Genomic DNA, 19,394 nt, shown 5'->3' on the forward strand with positions numbered 1-19,394 from the left:
ATAACTGCATATATGTTACTAGTATTTTCTTATACCAGCAAGTTTAGAAATCCATATGCCTTTGATGGCATGTCTAGAATGGGATGTATGGAGGGTTACATCCCCCGCTCTTGGCTTCTTTGCCTCACCTATAGGTATACGACACACGGAATGTCGAATTGCTGCTTTTCTCAGCTTTAGTAGTAGCTAAATAGTTGCTGAATATATTAACTTTTGATTTCAGCTTGGTTTTGTTCTATCTTGTCTTCCCTTCCTTATGTGCATTCCTTACCACTTCCATTGATGTTCGATTTTTTGTTTGTATTTCCGACTATGATATCTATCATGGCTAGCCTTACGTTTGGAATAGATATTGCCAGAGGTCTTAACAAACCTGAAAAGAGAAGACAAATTCAGTATTACCTCCATAAACAATAATTATGATTGTTCTTATTAAGGAAACAAATTTTAAGTCCTGCTTGTAAAAGTTCATATTACCTGACTTGGTTTTATTGCCCACATACATTAGGAAAGCCGACTGCATGTCAATCGCCTTTCCTAGGTAATTCTCCCCCAAGAGTTTAGATTCCTTATATGATGATGAGGGTGGGTATTTGTTTCTGAAGATTGTATATGCTGATAAAGTCTTTACAGGGGCTAATATATATTTTCCCAATCAACGTCAGAGACTATTTGGAATTCAGACGGTGAGAAAATTGGAGGACTTTTAACCCTCTGATGGACTCCTCTGCGGGTAGGTCTTCTTTATCTTTCACATTAATCTGTAAACTTCAAAAAGGTCATGAATGACTTAAAGTTGGTAGACCTGTGGAGTAATTGATATCCCTCTATGAAGGATTTTAGCCTCTTCTCAGCCGCACATAATAGTTATTCTAGTATGGACCATGTTTTCTTATCACAACCTCTGCTAGATACTGTATGTCTCCACAATGCTCTATGGATCTCTTACTGTGGTCAGACTATGCTCTCATTTTAGGGGCAATAGGAACCTTTCGTGCAACCCCCATGCAGAGGCGTAGCTAGGTTCTTCTGCACCCGGGGCAAAGATTCCGATTGGCGCCCCCCCCCAACTTATTTCCCGACATCTCCTTCCCCCTCGCCATGTTTTCTTTCCCTACCAATCAATGAGATGTAATTTTTTGTTCACAATTTTTTTAATGTAACTTGAGTATAAAAGCATTTCTACATTTTACAAGCGATATAGTTCTAGAATGTATTTAACACAAAAATAAATTCAAAGAAAATAAATTAAAGAGGCCACACACAGCCCCCCTTGTAAATAGTGCCACACAGCCCCCCTTGTACTTAGCGCCACACTCCTCCCCCCTTGTACTTAGCGCCACACTGTGAACAGAGCGGTGAGCGGTAGCCTACCGCTACCACTCTCCGCTCTGCCTGGTGTGACTTACCGGAGAAGCCGAGGAGGTCATGCGGCGCAGGCAGCGGCGGAGTTCCTTCTGACTAGGGTTGGTGACAGCCAGGGCCGGCCTTAGGTTGGATGGCGCCCTGTGCGGGACTCTCTATTGCCACCCCCTACACAAACCAAAAATGAACCACATATATGGACACGCTGGAACATATATACTGTACATACATAGAGATAGATATTTAGACATACAGGCAATTATACATACACACATTCTGGAATACATACATACAGGTAAGTATATAGACGTACAGACACATATACACACACACACACACACACACACACACACACACACACACACCGGCATATAAATACACAGACAGGAACATATACAAATACATAAAAGGCACAAATATACAAGCACAAAGACACATTCACAAACAGACCCATATATACCCACACAGGCACATATGTACACAGCACAGATAATGTAGATGTTACCTGCAGTCCTATGTAACACCACAGATAACACAGTGATAACTCTCTGAATACAGATGGTAGTGTTACCTGCAGTCCTATGTAACACCACAGATAACACAGTGATAACTCTCTGAATACAGATAGTAGTGTTACCTGCAGTCCTATGTAACACCACAAATAACACACAGTGATAACTCTCTGAGTACAGATAATGTAGTAGCTGTTGCCTGCAGTCCTATGTAACACCACAGATAACACATTGTAGCAGAGCTGAGATTGTAATTTAGCACAATGTGTTATCTGTGGTGTTACATAGGACTGCAGGAAACAGCTACTACATTATCTGTAATCAGAGTTATCACTGTGTTATCTGTGGTGTTACATAGGACTGCAGGTAACACTACTATCTGTATTTAGAGAGTTATCACTGTGTTATCTGTGGTGTTAAATAGGACTGCAGGTAACACTACTACATTATCTGTACTGTGTAGCAGAGCTGAGATTGTAATTTAGCACACAGTACAGATAATGTAGTAGATGTTACCTGCAGTCCTATGTAACATCACAGATAACACAGTCATATCTCTCTGAGTACAGATAATGTAGTAGATGTAAGAGACAAACACATGCAGAGACAAACACACGCAGAGACACACACACGCAGAGACACACACACGCAGAGACGCACACACGCAGAGACGCACACACGCAGAGACGCACACACACACACACACACACACACACACACACACACACACACACACACACGTCAGGACGGGCTGTGTGTGGGCAGAGCTTCCTCTCTGCTTCTCGACAGAGCACAGGCAGATGCAGGAAGTCTGCAGCACGGGAGTGGACCTGTCCCCTGACCTGAGTCATCTGACCTCATGTCACTGACGTGAGGTCAGGTGACTGGACTGGTCCACTCCCTGGCCGTCACAGACCCCAGTCAGTAGTAATGTCCTGGCTCTTCCTAAGTTGCTGCAGGTGTCCCACATACGGGGCGCCTGTCAGCAGCGATCAGCTGCTCTTCGGCGCCCCCCCTTCCCTATCCTCCGGGTTGCGCCCGGGGCAAATGCCCCGCCTGCCCCCCCATAACTACGCCCCTGCCCCCATGGGTCAATGGAGACAAACGATAACCTACTCAATGATGTTGCTTGTTCTGTATATATTAAAAAAGCAATTGAAGAGTTTATTGGTAACCATGCTCTTGATCCTACCAGTTCCACAACAAAATGGGACATTTTAACTGCACATGGGGCTAGACTTAAGAGGTTTAGATCTAAGCTGTTTGGGACCTTAGCACAATTAGAAGCTTGTAACAAGAGCTTCCCTTCAGATGGGGACATATCCACTGTTAGGCACAAAATTTTGATCACGAAACCTTAGTCGCTAGAGATAGATTTAGGAAAGAAATCTATGAATATGGGGACAAATGCAGGAGGTGGATTTCAAGCGTCAATCATCCTAAACGGTCAGGGTCTTTTCTCATGTCCCTCGAATCTGCTTCCAATGGAAAAATCTATTTCACTAGGGATATCTTATTAGAATTTAGAACCTATTATGATTTAGTCTATAACATAAAAGGTAGATATGCTGGTCTACCTGTGGACCAATTGTCCCAGAAAATGCTGTTCACCCATTACCTAAATGCTCTTCTGAAGTAGTTTCTTACTTGGAGGAGGATTTTTCTGTGAAAGAACTAGATGTTGTGAGTAAGGATATTAACCAGTTCAGGACCGGGCTATTTTGAGCCTTCAGGACCAGACACCGTTTAGCACTTTTTACCACGCGTTGGTTAAATGGCTATAACTTTTTTATTTGTTGCGCTAACGACGTGATTTTTGCGATGTTTTTTTCCGTAGACAATGCAGGTATATTTATTCGTCAAACATCCAGCACAGAAACGAGCGCTTTTGCAGCTTTGTTTTAGCGATTGGTGAGTTTCTTAGTGCTCGGACCCCCACCTATCAAAACTACATGACATGTCACTATAACAAGTCAGAAGTTTGTTGAAAGTTTTTTGTTACCCTCTTCACTCAATATGAGTCGAAATTATTGAGATTTTTGCTGGATGTTTGACAAATGTCTCTGATTGGAAATCCCCTTGGACTTTTGCAGTAGAAGTGCATCTTTTCAAGCACAAAAATCACTACATCTGAAATTTGTTTAACTTCCGTATTTAATTCAATGGGGAAACCCCAAAACATAAAACCAGCAATTCAGCAACATCAATTTACATGTTAAACCTGCATAGGTGAATATTAATTCACACGTCACGTAAATAGGGCGGATTTTAAACAACGGATTTAGTTGTGTCAAATCCGCAGCATATAATAAAGTGGCAGCAAAGTGGATGAGATTTGAGAAAATATCAGCCGCACGCTGCGTAAATGATTTGAAAACACGTACCAAATGTTACCTGTGGTGTTGTTTTTTAAGATCCAAATCATTTCAATTTTATTTGCATAATTGCTGCTTTTTTATTTTCCCCATTGGATCAAATGAGGAGGTAAAACACGTTTTCCACAGCGGACATTCTTGTTGAAAATCTGGACCACTATTTGGTGTGTTTTCTTTTTAATTCCCTGTGGTCGTCTGGCAGCTTATGCGTCCTGTGAGAACATACTTTTTTCCTGTGGATTTAATGCAGCATGTGGATGAGATCAAATCTCATTCACCCTGCTTCTACTGTACGCTGCAAACTTTCCGCTCAGAGTTACGTTACATATGGACATACCCTTTTGTGGCAGATCATAAATTTTGTGTGCAGGACAATGTTGGTTGAGCTATTACAGGTACAATCACATCCCAATCTATGGGACAAAGTGTCGGCCGGGTACAGTGACCAATCGACGGGAAGATTCCAGGATACAAGTCTGCCGGGCACTGTACCTGGCCTGGAGTCGCCTCTGAAATTCTGAACACAGGCGTAACGGTGAGTATGTCTTTCTAATGCGCTTTTTTTTTTTTATTTATTAATTTTTCTGACACAGTTCTTTTTTTTATAATATTTCTAGTTCTAACTTAAATATTTGATTTGCAGATGACGTTAAAAAATGTGGAAGAGTGTGCGGGACCACTCCTTCAAAAAGAACAAAAGGCCCTCACCACGAAGCGCTGCTGTTCATCTTGCCTAGCAGGGAACAATGTCCGTAAGTATTGATGCCTATGTTTGTACTCTTTGGGTATGTGCACACGACAACGCCAAATACGTCTGAAATTACAGAGCTGTTTTCAGGAGAAAACAGCTCCTGAATTTCAGACGTTTTTACAAGTGCACGCGTTTTTCGCAGCGTCTTTTACGGATGTAATTGGAGCTGGTTTTCATTGGAGTCAATGAAAAACGGCTCAAATTACGTCCCAAGAAGTGTCCTGCACTTCTCTGCCGCGGGCGTAATTTTACGCGCCATCTTTTGACAGCGACGCTTAAAATGACAGCTCGTCTGCACAGAACATCGTAAGACCCATTGCAAACAATGGGCAGATGTTTGCCGACATGTTGGAGCCGTCTTTTCAGGAGTAATTCGAGGCGTAAAACGTCTCCATTACGTCTGAAAAGAAGTCATGTGCACATACCCTTAAAGAGTTGTACCATGTACTTAAAAAAATGTGTATTCACAGAACTTAAGGCAATTTTCTAGAGCCAGAGGCCCCTGCCACAAAAGATGGACAGCAGCAGAGGGAGAGGGAACCCACTCCTTCCACATAAACCCATCATGAAGCGGAGGGGGAAGAAGAACTGGAGGGACGCTTGGTGGCCACAGAGATGTCAACAGGGGATGAGACACCCGTCTCCTCACCTCTATCAGCATCGCCGGCAGATGCCCCCCTGTGGCCACCCAGGCCAGTGTTCCCGCCCCCTACCTGCACTTCTTCCAGGCGGTGGCGAAGAAGGACCCCCCCGGGTAACGGACTGGCAGTTGGAGGTGGAGCGTGAGGCATTGACCAATTGGAGGTGGACGGCGATGACCAATTTGACTTTTTGGGATATACTTTGGCATCTTCCTGTCGCCAGATGCCAGCGGAAAGGCAGCAGATATATATGTCATCCTGTCTCGCCGTGGTGGCAGACTTCACACACGCCCCCTGCCCTGCCGGAACTGGGTGGACTTATCACCCATTTTTGGCAGACTTGAGGGCCCCATCAGGCCAATGCTTCTGGCGCTGTCTCCACAGCCACGCCCTTCCCACTCCTGCCCCTTACCCTGCTCCTCCCCTGCCCACTGCTGGTGCCCAATTTTATCAGTTATCAGTCCTTTTTCCCATACTCCCATACATAACGGAAAAGTGTCCTGGTCAGACTTTTGACTGGAAAGCTTTGGCTTGACCATGACACTATACCTTATATGGCTGCATCAATGGACCTGTGTTATGAAGGCCTAATCGCTAGTTTAATTTGTAATCAGGAGTGTACTATTTGGTTGTGACACTTCCGATTTATATATTAAAAATGAATAGGGATTAACCAACCACATCAAATTAGCACAAAGACACAGGATAGGTTATAAGTCTTTGATCACTAGGGGTCACTCCGCTTGGTCCCCCACCGATCAAGAAAAGGGTAGTCGCGAGTCCCATGAACGTATGTAGCCGTGGTCACCCATGTACGCTGCCGCTACATTCAGTCTCTATAGGACTGCTGGAGATAGCCGAGCGCTGTACTCAGTTATCTCCTGCAGTCCCATAGAACATGAAAGCAGCAGCAGAAAACATGCGCCACCACCGCTCATTTAATTTACTGGACTCATTATCCCCATTGACCAAACACTTTATTTCTATCCTGTGGAAAGGTGTTTTATGTGGAAGGATAACTGGTAAGTGTATCTGTCCTTTCTTAAAACTTTGGTTATGTGACATGTCAGTAGTTTTTATTGGTGTGGACCAAGACCCCCTTTGATCACTAAAACAAAGCTAAAGATTAATGTAAGCACTGAGCTGCTTCGGTTATGATTGGCCATGTGATGGATGGTCAAATTGCTTATGTTCTCTGTATTAAACTACACTATGAATTATCAAGCAGGATGCCGGATTATGAAGATATGTATTCTCCATTTTGTAATGATCTCTTTCTGGTACTGCTTGAATCACAAGGGAATAAGTTATTACTTTGTGTTCTTTTTCGTGGCCTTCAATACTGGTAGATAGGAGTCTGGCAGAACGCCTAGACCTGAAATAATCATCATATTTGTAATTAATTCTCTTCATCTCAGTATTTCACACACATATATGAAATCACCACATACACTTATGAAAACCTCCTACATTTCTATTGTTTGTAGGCCAGGATTTGCAGGTGTTAGAAAGATCACGTGACCTCAGTGGGAAGGTACCCTATGACGTATTTTCAGTCTACGTGTAAAATGTTATGATTGGTTGTTCCATGAGAGGTAACACCCTGGTTAGAGGGTACGCCCTGAGGGTATATTAACCTATGTATCTTGATAATAAATGAGAATATTGATTGAGACAACAGATTGCTATTGTCTTTATTGATCTCCCGGTGCACTGCTGATACTTCAATTACCATATTTGAATACCACCTGACAAAGCAGAGGGAGCCCATTAGAGCACCCATCCCAAAAGGTGCTACCTGGAAGGGGTTTCTTCGACAGTTATGGTGCCGAACAGCCCGGGACCTCCTAATGAGAATTTTGTGCAAAGTCCACTAATCTGGAAGGACCTGGGGAGTCACTGAAACCAAAACCGCGCGGTAAGTAACAGACTTTATGTTACACCATTTGTTTCAGCCACTCTGTTAAGTCCCTGGAAACGTACTTTGTATATGTAAGTCTCTACAAAGGGGTCCCGTAATAATCAGGTCCTTTGTCAGGATGGTAGTGTGGTTAAATGGATTTACATGGGGGCGTATGTGACAAGTGTGATAAATGTGTGTGTAGTGTGATGTTGAATACATCTGTGAGAAGACATACATATCAAATTGTTGAAACTGTATGGCTCCCAGCCCAGAAGTAATATCCACTTCATAGAAGACGATATACACTCAGTGCAAGGAGGAGCAATTGTGTCTATATTGAATTTGCACTCAATACCATTACCCAGTACAATACGGAAAACTTTGAATACTGTATTAGAAAATCATTTATATTTTCCTAAATTCACTGCCAAACTGGTCCATAAACCAGTTGTATGCATTGCCAGACTGGCATAAGGTGGGAATCAGTACAGACTGATTTCTAGCACATGTGATAATCAGGCATATACACTTTGATGTAAAATAACATCCAAGTAATTAAGTCTGTAGTAGTATAACATCAGACCGCTGGATTGAATACCGTTGTAATATAACATCCTGTATTCATTGAATGACCCTGACACTTATCCCAGGTGCCACCTGTGTCGTAGTAGTAATTACAGTGAAGGACATTGGTATTGGCTCAGACCCATAGCCCGTAAAGAAATCATCACCAACATACATAACAGGCCCCTAAACTACAACCCACAGAGTGAACGGCTGAGCGGGGAGGATAATATATATATGTTACCAAATATAATTTGCATGTGAAACAATTGCAAAGTGCCAGAGGAAAGAGTTTGGGATATATGCTACATCACAGGCTGTATGAACCGAAAGACACCCCCCGGCAGCAAGTGTTCTGCATAAGTGAAAGAGACGAAGGGTTTGTAGAAGTTTGAAATTAATGTGACCAACTCCTGCTTGAATCAATGGAAGTTCATGAATGTAGATTGTGTTGAAGGATTTGCTCTTGCAATTTGTTGATTGGCAGCATTTTGTCTGTTCTTGATGTTCAAAACAGTGTGGGATCAGAGGAAAGAATATCCCACTGCTAGAATAGTCTGAAGGAACGACTTTTGATATTGATAGTCTTTCTGAAACTGTAAGATAGATTGTCTGAGATATCTGTCAACAGACTAAGGCCTGTCTGTTTGGAGCTGGGGAGTTTTCCGGAGACTACCCTACGCCCTCTGACCATGGGGTCAGAAAATAGTAAGACAAAAATGCGGGACAGCCCTGAGACGTGGGTCTCTGCCATCAAAATAGTAGAAAGAGCAAAAGGATCTGAGGCTGTGAAGGATTGTAAAAGAATGTTTAAAATGATGGGAGTTGGGTCCTATGCAACATTAGCAGATTGGAAAAGATTTATGACAAATTGTGTTGGATGGTTGAAAGATAATAACATGGTGGAAAAAGCCCAAATGTGGTATGAGGTAGCACAGAGAGTGAGTAACACAGAACATAAGAGTATGGAAGCAAATCATGGAATAATGTATGATTTATATGACCCTTTAAGTGAAAAGCTCCTCACTAATGTGTTAACCCCTTTACAACTGCCAAACAGCCCCACAGCAGCAACTGCGCCATCTCCTTATCCTGAAAATAGCAAGAAAGGCAGCTGCTGGACATGTCCACACTGTGGGCAGCAGAACCCCCTCACTGCAGGATATTGTGTCAGTTGTGGTACGCAGCGCCCCACTCGATTGTTTCCGTTAGTATCAAGTATCCATACACACAGGGGACCAAAACCAGTAGATGTAGACGGGCAACCAGTACCTGGGGCAGTAGGGGAAATCCAGTCACATGAAGCCACTGTGTATCGCCCCTGGAGCCCGGCTGATTTACTAGCTGTATGTGGCACACTCCCAGACCCACGGAAAACACCCAGCGCTTTCCATAGAAAGCTGCGAGCAGTACATCTAGCTTACCGTGCTACATGGTCAGATATGGAGAGCCTGGTAGAAACAAAGGGAGGGGAAGTGCTCAAAAATCAAATTCAAGCTGCTATTACAAATCCCGTACCAGCAAATAAAACCAATGAGCAATCAGGACTAGAATACCTGAACGCTATGCAGCCCTGGGTAGATGCTACTCAACAGGATCGAACTGATAGTTTTATGTCATTTTCCCAAGATGTTAAACAGTCAGTCCCTGATTATGCCACAACTTTACAGCAGCAGTGGTTAGATCACGGGTATGAAGAAGGTGATGCAAAAGACTTGCGCCTACTAAAAATAACTTTTATGTCCGGTCTTAAGCCGGCAGTACAAGAAGCTGTTAAAAGATCCCGCCCCGACTGGCGTACATGCCAGTTTAATGATTTAGTAAGCATTACAAAAGGTGCAGAGTTAGATTTATCTCCTAAAAGAACCCATCTCGCCCCGATGCAACAAAAGGGGGGCTATAGAGGAAGAGGCAGGGAACAAAAAGACACTTTGAGAACCCAGAGAAGGGATGTTAGCCAGATTACATGCTGGAATTGTGATAAGAAGGGTCATTATTCAGCCCGATGTCCCTCCCGTCCAGTTGAGCCTCCCAATTCTTTGATTGCTGCATAGGAAACTGGCAACCCTGATGTCTCCCTCTGCCCAGTGCTCCCCCCGACAGGTCCATCATTGATGGTGCCTGTTACTTTACCCACAGGGGAAAATACCTCTTTTCTAGTAGACACAGGGGCAGCCAGAACTGTATTACAAACCAAATATGTATCGGCAGAGTTGTTATCACCAGACTATATAGATTGTGAAGGGGTGGAGGGAACATCATTTCAGTTACAGTTAACAAAACCAATGCGACTGAATATACATGACACACAATCAATTGTCTCCCGTGTGTTAGTGTCACCACACACTCCCTACAATTTATTGGGGACAGATGTACTCAGTGCCCTGGGAGCAGCATTGGACTTTTCTTCTGGCACACCTACATTAACTTCTGCCATTCCAGAGTCCCTGCTATGCAAACTCCTTAGTATGGCAAGTATGCCGGACACTGAAAAAGCCCCCAGTACCCCTCCCCTTTGGTTGGCAGACATCCCAGAAAAACTATGGGCACAAGATAAGATGGATGTAGGAGTTTTAAATGTGCCGCCTGTACAAGTAAATTTAAAACCAGACATGCAGAACCGTCCTGTATTTATAAAGCAATATCCTCTGAGTCCACAGCAAGACGCTGCTATAGAAAAAGATATTAACTCCTTACTGGAAAACAATCTTATAGTGCCCATAATCTCGCCTTTCAACACTCCTGTTTACCCAGTAAAGAAAAAGACACTGCCCGGTCAACCTGTACAGTACCGGATGGTACATGACCTACGGGCTGTGAATGCTGTGACAATAATTAATACACCACAAGTGCCTAACCCACATCCCCTGCTCAACCAGGTCCCCGGCACTGCAGTCTATTTCACAGTTATAGACTTAGCCAATGCTTTCTTCTCCATCCCACTGGATAAAGAGTGCCAGCAGTATTTTGCATTTACACATAGGGGAAGACAGTACGCTTGGATAGTGCTGCCACAGGGTGCCGCAAACTCCCCTGATATCTTCTCACGTACCATGAAAGATATTCTGGACACCTGGCAGCCCCCCAATCAGTCCTCAGTTCTACTACAATATGTAGATGATTGGTTACTTTGTAGTGAGAGTCTGGAGAACAGTGAAACAGATTCTAAATCACTATTAATGTTCCTAGAAGAAGTAGGCTGTAAAGCGAGCAAGCACAAGTTGCAATTATGTGCCAAAACAGTTGTTTTCCTTGGTCACTGTATTTCCCAAGGTATGAAACACTTAACTCCTGACAGGCTGGAAATCATACAGAAACACCCAGTCCCTAGAAACCCTAAACAATTGAGGACTTTCCTGGGTTTAATAGGGTACTGCAGAGCCTGGATCAGGGATGCCTCTGCTATGATGCAACCATTATATGACTGTCTCACCTCTGACCCATTTGTACTGTCACCTGAGGCAATTGACAATTTTCACTCCCTGAAACTGTCCCTGACTACAAGGCCAGCACTGGGACTTCCTGACTACAATAAGCCATTTACTCTGTTCTGCCATGAACAGGCAGGCCAGGCCAGGAGTATTAGCCCAAGATCATGCAGGCAAGATGCGACCTCTTGCTTATTACTCCCTTGCTCTGGATCCCATTGTACTAGGATCCCCGACCTGTATACGCGCTGTCTCAGCAGCAGCAGCTTTAGTTGATAAAGCAACAGACATTGTACTCCAACATTACATTATTGTGCAAGTCCCACACGCAGTGCAAGAAATGATGAACACAGTCAAGACAAAACACTTATCAGTTGCAAGACTTACTAAAATTGAACTTACTCTTCTGTCCCCTAATGTGACTATCAAACGTTGTGTTGTTCTGAATCCAGCTACACTCCTGCCCCTAGATTCTGAACAAAAGGAGGGAGGAGTGGGGGGACAGGGACATGGACACCCCCTTATTTTTCAACTATCCACTGATGATGAACTATTTAATTTTGAACATGAACATGACTGTCAAAGCCTAGTGGATATGGAATCAAACGGCATAAACAGTATATTTGATGTTGCTCTGATTAACCCTGATGCTGAGTATTTTGTAGATGGATCTCGATATTGGAGCGAAGACAAAGGACATTTCCTCACCGGGTATGCAGTGGTCCACAATGGTAAGGCCGTCATACAACAGTCCCTACCCTCCAGCAGCTCAGCTCAGGAGGCAGAACTAAAAGCACTCGCTGAGGCGTGTAAATTGGGTAAGGGACAGCGTGTCAACATATACACTGACTCCAGATATGCCTTTGGAGTTGCACATGACTTTGGGACAATATGGAGAGCCAGAGGGTTCTTGACCTCGGCAGGTAAACCTATAAAGAATGCAAAAGCAGTAGAAGAACTTTTAGAATCACTGCACATGCCAGACCAAGCAGCTATAGTCAAAGTGCAGGCACACACTAATAACAGTGATCTCATATCAAAAGGGAATGAGGCTGCGGATGCAGCGGCAAAGGACGCTGCTGCTCTCCCTCTGATGATTGTGAAGCCTGTTTTACAACCCATCACAGAGACCCTGTTGCGTGCTTTCCAGGACCAAGCACCCCCTCAAGAGCAAGCAGAATGGGAGGAGAGAGGTGCAGCAATAGGTCTAGGACAGTTGAGGCATCTTAATTCTAAGGTTTGCCTACCAAGAGCACTGTATCCAATGATGTGTGCCCTAGCCCATGGGAAAACACACTGTTCAAAGGGAGCTATGAGCCAGCTAGTGTTACAGACATGGCATGCTCCAGGTTTTCAAAATGCAGCAGCCAAATATACAGAGGGCTGCATGACATGTGCACAACACAACCCTGGTAAAAGCACCAAAACACCAGCTAAACACACTCATAAGTCCTACTACCCCTTTCAGCGATTACAGGTGGACTACATACAACTACCTAAGGTGGGAATGTACCAATATGTACTTGTTTGCACTGATTTATTTTCAGGATGGCCAGAAGCTTTTCCAGTGGCTAAAGCAAATGCAGATACCACAGCAAAAAAACTGATAGCTGAAGTAGTGTGCCGCTATGGAGTACCAGAGACAATTGAAAGTGACAGAGGTACTCACTTTACCCAAGAACTATTGAGGAACATATTAAAAAGCCTTGGGATAGAACAAGCATTTCACACTCTCTATCACCCACAAAGCAGTGGTAAGGTAGAAAGACTAAATGGAACTTTGAAATTAAAAATCCAGAAGGCCATGAATGAAACTTCTTTACCGTGGACACAATGTCTACCCCTGGCTTTATACTCTGTAAGAACCACACCAAGAGGGAAGGATAAACTTTCTCCCTATGAAATATTGTTTGGAAATATGCCAAAGACAGGACTGTATTTTCCTCAGCAGTTACAAAAGCATTATGACAATATGACCACATACTTGGCTGCCCTACACAAGCAACTGGAGAGGACACATACATACATAGTTAGTACGGCTGAAAAAAGACACATGTCCATCAAGTTCAACCAAGGGAAGGGAAAAGGGAAGGAAAAATTTCTACACATAGGAGCTAATATTTTTTTGTTCTAGGAAATTATCTAACCCTTTTTTAAAGCCATCTACTGTCCCTGCTGTGACCAGCTCCTGCGGTAGACTATTCCATAGATTCACAGTTCTCACTGTAAAGAAGCCTTGTCGCCTCTGCAGCTTGAACCTTTTTTTCTCCAGACGGAGGGAGTGCCCCCTTGTTTTTTGAGGGGGTTTTACAAGGAACAGGATTTGACCATATTTTTTGTATGTGCCATTAATATATTTATATAAGTTAATCATGTCCCCCCTTAGTCGTCTTTTTTCAAGGCTAAATAGGTTTAATTCTTTCAATCTTTCCTCATAACTTAAATTCTCCATGCCCCTAATTAGCTTCGTTGCTCTTCTTTGTATTTTTTCCAACTCCAGGGCATCCTTTCTATGAACTGGAGCCCAGAACTGAACTGCATATTCTAGATGAGGCCTCACTAATGCTTTGTAAAGTGGTAATATTACATCCCTGTCCCGCGAATCCATGCCTCTTTTAATACACGACAATATCCTGCTGGCCTTTGAAGCAGCTGATTGACACTGCATGCTGTTATTGAGTTTATGATTTACAAGTACACCCAGATCCTTCTCAACAAGTGAATCCGCCAGTGTAGCGCCCCCTAGGACATATGATGCATGCAGGTTGTTGGTACCCAGATGCATAACTTTACATTTATCTACATTAAACTTCATCTGCCAAGTGGACGCCCAAACACTTAGTTTGTTTAAATCTGCCTGTAATTCATGAACATCTTCTATAGTCTGAACTATATTGCATAGCTTGGTGTCATCTGCAAAAATAGAAATAGTGCTATTAATCCCATCCTCTATATCATTAATAAATAAGTTGAATAGTAGGGGTCCCAGCACTGAACCCTGGGGTACACCACTTATAACCGGTGACCATTCAGAGTAGGAATCATTGACCACAACTCTCTGGATACGGTCCTTGAGCCAATTCTCAATCCAATTACAAACTATATTTTCTAAACCTATAGTCCTTAATTTACCCATTAGGCGTCTATGGGGGACAGTGTCAAATGCCTTTGCAAAGTCCAAAAACACTAAATCCACAGCGGCCCCTCTGTCTAGACTTCTGCTCACCTCTTTATAAAAACAGATTAGGTTAGTTTGACAACTTCTGTCCTTAGTAAAACCGTGCTGGCTGTCACTTATAATGCTATTTATTGTCACATAATCCTGTATATAGTCCCTCAATAGCCCCTCAAACATTTTCCCCACGATGGATGTTAAGCTTACTGGTCTATAATTACCCGGGGAAGACATAGAGCCCTTTTTGAAAATAGGCACCACATTTGCCCTGCGCCAGTCCCTTGGCACTATACCAGTCACTAGAGATTCTCTGAATATTATGAAAAGGGGGACAGAAATAACTGGACTAAGCTCTTTAAGAACTCTAGGGTGTAACCCATCTGGTCCCGGGGCCTTGTGCACATTTATTTTATTTAATTTAGCTTGGACCATCTCTACATTCATCCAATTCAGTATATCAACTGATATATTAACAGCACTGGCACCGGCTACATCAGCTGCTCCTTCTTCAGTTGTATATACAGAGCTAAAGAACCCATTTAGTAACTCTGCCTTCTCTTGATCCCCTGTGATCAACTCCCCATTACCATTATCTAGGGGTCCCACATGTTCAGACCTGGGCTTTTTTGCATTTATATGCTTGAAGAATTTTTTGGGATTTGTTTTACTATCCTTGGCCACCTGCCTTTCATTTTGTATTTTTGCTAATTTTATTAAATTTTTACAGATTTTATTAAGCTCCTTATATTTTACAAAGGCTACAGCTGTACCCTCAGATTTGTATTTTTTAAATGCCCTTTTTTTGTCATGTATTGCCCCTTTCACAGAATGTGTAAGCCATGTGGGGTTTAATTTGAGTCGTTTATACTTGTTACCTGTAGGAATAAATTTTGCACTATAATAACTCAAAGTAGATTTGAAAATCTCCCATTTATCATTTGTTCCATTATTTGACATTAGTTCTTCCCAGTCTATATCCTGAATTGCAGCCCTCATCCTGGGGAAATTGGCTTTCTTAAAATTAAATGTTTTTGCCCTCCCAGCCTGTGTTTGTTTTTTACAGTATAGGTAAAATGTAACTATATTGTGATCACTGTTACCGAGGTTTTCACGAACATTGACATTCCCAACAAGATCTGCATTATTAGAAATGACATAAACTAATCCTTTCTTCTATTCCAGATCCAAACTTTCTTTGAGGTACCCACTCACTACAACCTGGAGACTGGGTGGTAACAAAGATACACAACAGGAGCAGTCTGGAACCAAGGTACAGCCAACCAGTAGAAGTACAGCTGGTCACCGCCACATCAGTGAAGCTCCAAGGACGAGCCAATTGGATACATGCAAGCCATTGCAAAAAGGTTATCAGCCCAGATGACGTCGCCTCGATCGATGATGTTGCCCTTGGCAGGGTTGGTGTTGATGTTGCCCCTCGTGGGGACGATGACTTAAGTTCTCAAGGAGGAAGTGGACAATAAATTCATAAAACATCATCAAATTATAACAGCATTAAAGGAACAGTGTCATCACAAATTATTTTTTTATATGTTAAAGATGTTAGTGCTTTATTAAAAACGTTTATATTCATTTGTGTGTTTGTGTTTTACTTTTTCTTATTTTTACACTTTTTCTTCCCTATGGGGGCTGCCATTTTTTGTTCCATTTCTGTGTGTGTCGATTAACGACACATACAGACATGGAATACGGCAGCCACAGTCCCATAGGGACTGCGAACGGCTCCCGTCCCATTGACTTCAGTGTACGGCGTCTGTGTGGGAACTGCGCATGCGCCACTCCCACACAGTCCAATTCGAAATTGGCGCCGTCCGGCGCCATTTTCCTGTGGACCGGAAGTCGCGGCCGGACAGTAATATTACTACTTCCGGTCGCGGCTTCCGGATTTGTGCACTTGGACCAGCGGCAGCAAACGGAGCGGACGGGCCGGAGGGAGCCGCGGCGGCAGGAGCAGGTAAGAGATTTCAATGTATGTTCGTGTTTGTGTGTGTTTACTACTGTATGTAAACCTACTACACTGTGTGTTAGCTCAAAAAATGGCGACACACAGTGTAGGAGGTTACACCGTTCAAACCCCTCGTTTATCCCGGCACTAGCCAGGATAAAGGAGGGGGGGATGCTGAGAGCTCACTAGAGCGAGAGCTTTTTCCCCAATTTTGCAAAGCTGCAATTTTGGGGACAGCTCCATCTAGTGTCCAAAAATGGGTAGTATTATAAATTAGAATTAATTTATAATATTTCCTGACTCGTGAAAAAAATAAAAAAAATTTGAACAATGTTTAATCACCCACACACTAAATGTTTAATTTTTAAAAAAAAAACATGTTTTTCTGGCAACACATTCCCTTTAACAAACTTATCTGATTGTTGGATATGTACACACAGTCCTATAAGTTCAAAATCCATACCATACATGGCTGTGCCCCTTAGTGAGAAAGAACTTCTTAACACTACATGTTGGGATCCCTCAAAGGTAAAGGATAACACAAAAAGGTATACATGGTCTAATACCAGTGTGCCCTTACCCATAGCAGGATGGATGGAGGATCCCTGGTGGCAGGTAAATCTAACCCTGATACCTGGTAAGGCACTGATTCTCACACAAAAGGGAAATGGAAAATGGGTCCCTAAAAATGTCACTAAAACACTGACACTAGGTGAGATCCCCATAAAAGGCATAAAGATAAGCTTCAATAAAACCCAACAGACCTCAGATGTATTTAGACCAAGTCTGGTAGAACGGTACATACATAATGGTAGTTGGGAATATGGCCATTTCTTCCCTTCAGGAAGTAAGACTGATTGTAAACGTTATCCAGGGTATATGGAATGAAACTATGTATTGTGGATGCACAGGAGTATACCATGGGTCTTTGGGAACAAATTGTCCTTGGTGTGTATTACAGCAGTCTTTTCCCTTAGTTCATTTTGCTCATATGTTAACCCTAGGAAGTATGCAATGGTTTGACCTTCCCCATGATATATATATAGTGTGCGGACATAATGCATATAAATGGATCCCGCAGACTACCACAGGTACCTGTTACCCTAGCTAGGTTACAGTCTGCTACCTGGACATGGGACAAGGATGCACTTCCTTATGATAAAGTACCAAAACATATGCTGTACAAAAGGGAGGGAAAGCAAAAAGCCCACCCATTGGTACACTTACCTTGGCACACCAAGTTAGGATATGCTCTATCCATCTTTGGAGGACCAATTAGAAATGCACATAACATAGAAAAACTAGCAGAGTTGTTTGACAATATTACCGAATTAATATTTGATGCTTTAAATGTTTCTTCAGTACTTACCCGACAGCTTATTACTGTTGCTAACCAACATACACTTGTGTTAGATTACTTAACTGCAAGTCAAGGGGGTATGTGCCAGATAGTGGGTCCTGCATGCTGTCATTATATAGATCCCCAAGGGACAGTACAGATTAAACATGATATTGAACAAGCAAAGCAATTAAAGGAGGAATTTAGGAAAGCCAATTCTGAAGAAGATTGGAACCTAGATTGGCCAGACTGGTTGTCAAGGCTGAACCCGGCCTCATGGTTCAGAGGCATTGGAGGATGGGCTGCAGGACTCATGCAAGGCGCTTTACATATATTACTCATAATATTGATTATATACGTTTTTGTTAAATTAGTAGCATGTCTGATACCTATGCTATGTAAGAAGGCTAAGAAAATTGTCTATCAGAAGCCGAAACCTTTTAATCAACAATACCCTATGTCACAGGGATTTTATGCACAAGGCCAGAACCTGGTGAATGGGTGAACACCCCACCATGTAACACTAAGGGTATGTGCACACACACTAATTACGTCCGTAATATACGGACGTATTTCGGCCGCAAGTCCCGGACCGAACACAGTGCAGGGAGCCGGGCTCCTAGCATCATACTTATGTACGATGCTAGGAGTCCCTGCCTCTCTGCAGGACAACTGTCCCGTACTGTAATCGTGTTTTCAGTACGGGACAGTAGTTCCACGGAGAGGCAGTGACTCCTAGCATCGTACATAACTATGATGCTAGGAGCCCGGCTCCCTGCACTGAGTTCGGTCCGGGACTTGCGGCCGAAATACGTCCGTCAATTACGGACGTAATTAGTGTGTGTGCACATACCCTAAGTGTGTGTTCATTTATTAAAGCTTTGCCATTTATATATATATATGTTAGGATTTTTATACAGGGCATGTTGTTATTGTTATCACCATAAAAAATATTGACAAAGGTAGAGTCCAACAAATCCAAGCAGCCGTGCAGACAAGCAAATACGGGACTTGTCAATGCACTGACGGGACCCTATACCCAAACCTGAACTTGGTGATAGCATTATATTATTAGTAGTGGCCCTATTCACTATTTTGTTTGAAGTTTATAATCAGATAATTTTTAATCTCTGTATTTTAATATGAGAAAAAGGGGGGTTTGTGATGGATGGTCAAATTGCTTATGTTCTCTGTATTAAACTACACTATGAATTATCAAGCAGGATGCCGGATTATGAAGATATGTATTCTCCATTTTGTAATGATCTCTTTCTGGTACTGCTTGAATCACAAGGGAATAAGTTATTACTTTGTGTTCTTTTTCGTGGCCTTCAATACTGGTAGATAGGAGTCTGGCAGAACGCCTAGACCTGAAATA

General features: G+C 42.8%; 1 protein-coding gene and 1 long non-coding RNA gene across 2 annotated transcripts; both read left to right on the forward strand.

Moving 5' to 3' along the window:
• The first annotated feature begins 6,835 nt into the window (after positions 1-6,835).
• On the forward strand, positions 6,836-16,304 carry LOC142743273 (uncharacterized). Its single transcript, XR_012881532.1, has 2 exons — positions 6,836-7,562; positions 15,915-16,304. It is a non-coding gene; the product is annotated as an uncharacterized LOC142743273 (long non-coding RNA).
• LOC142743272 (uncharacterized) lies at positions 11,652-16,304 on the forward strand. Its single transcript, XM_075853881.1, has 2 exons — positions 11,652-13,200; positions 15,897-16,304. Exons 1-2 carry the CDS (start codon positions 11,667-11,669, stop codon positions 15,911-15,913), a joined length of 1,551 nt encoding a protein of 516 aa, XP_075709996.1. The 5' UTR covers positions 11,652-11,666; the 3' UTR covers positions 15,914-16,304.
• Positions 16,305-19,394: the final 3,090 nt, after the last annotated feature.

The sequence above is a fragment of the Rhinoderma darwinii genome, chromosome 2 (genome assembly GCF_050947455.1).
Source record: "Rhinoderma darwinii isolate aRhiDar2 chromosome 2, aRhiDar2.hap1, whole genome shotgun sequence".
Lineage (NCBI taxonomy): Eukaryota > Metazoa > Chordata > Amphibia > Anura > Rhinodermatidae > Rhinoderma > Rhinoderma darwinii.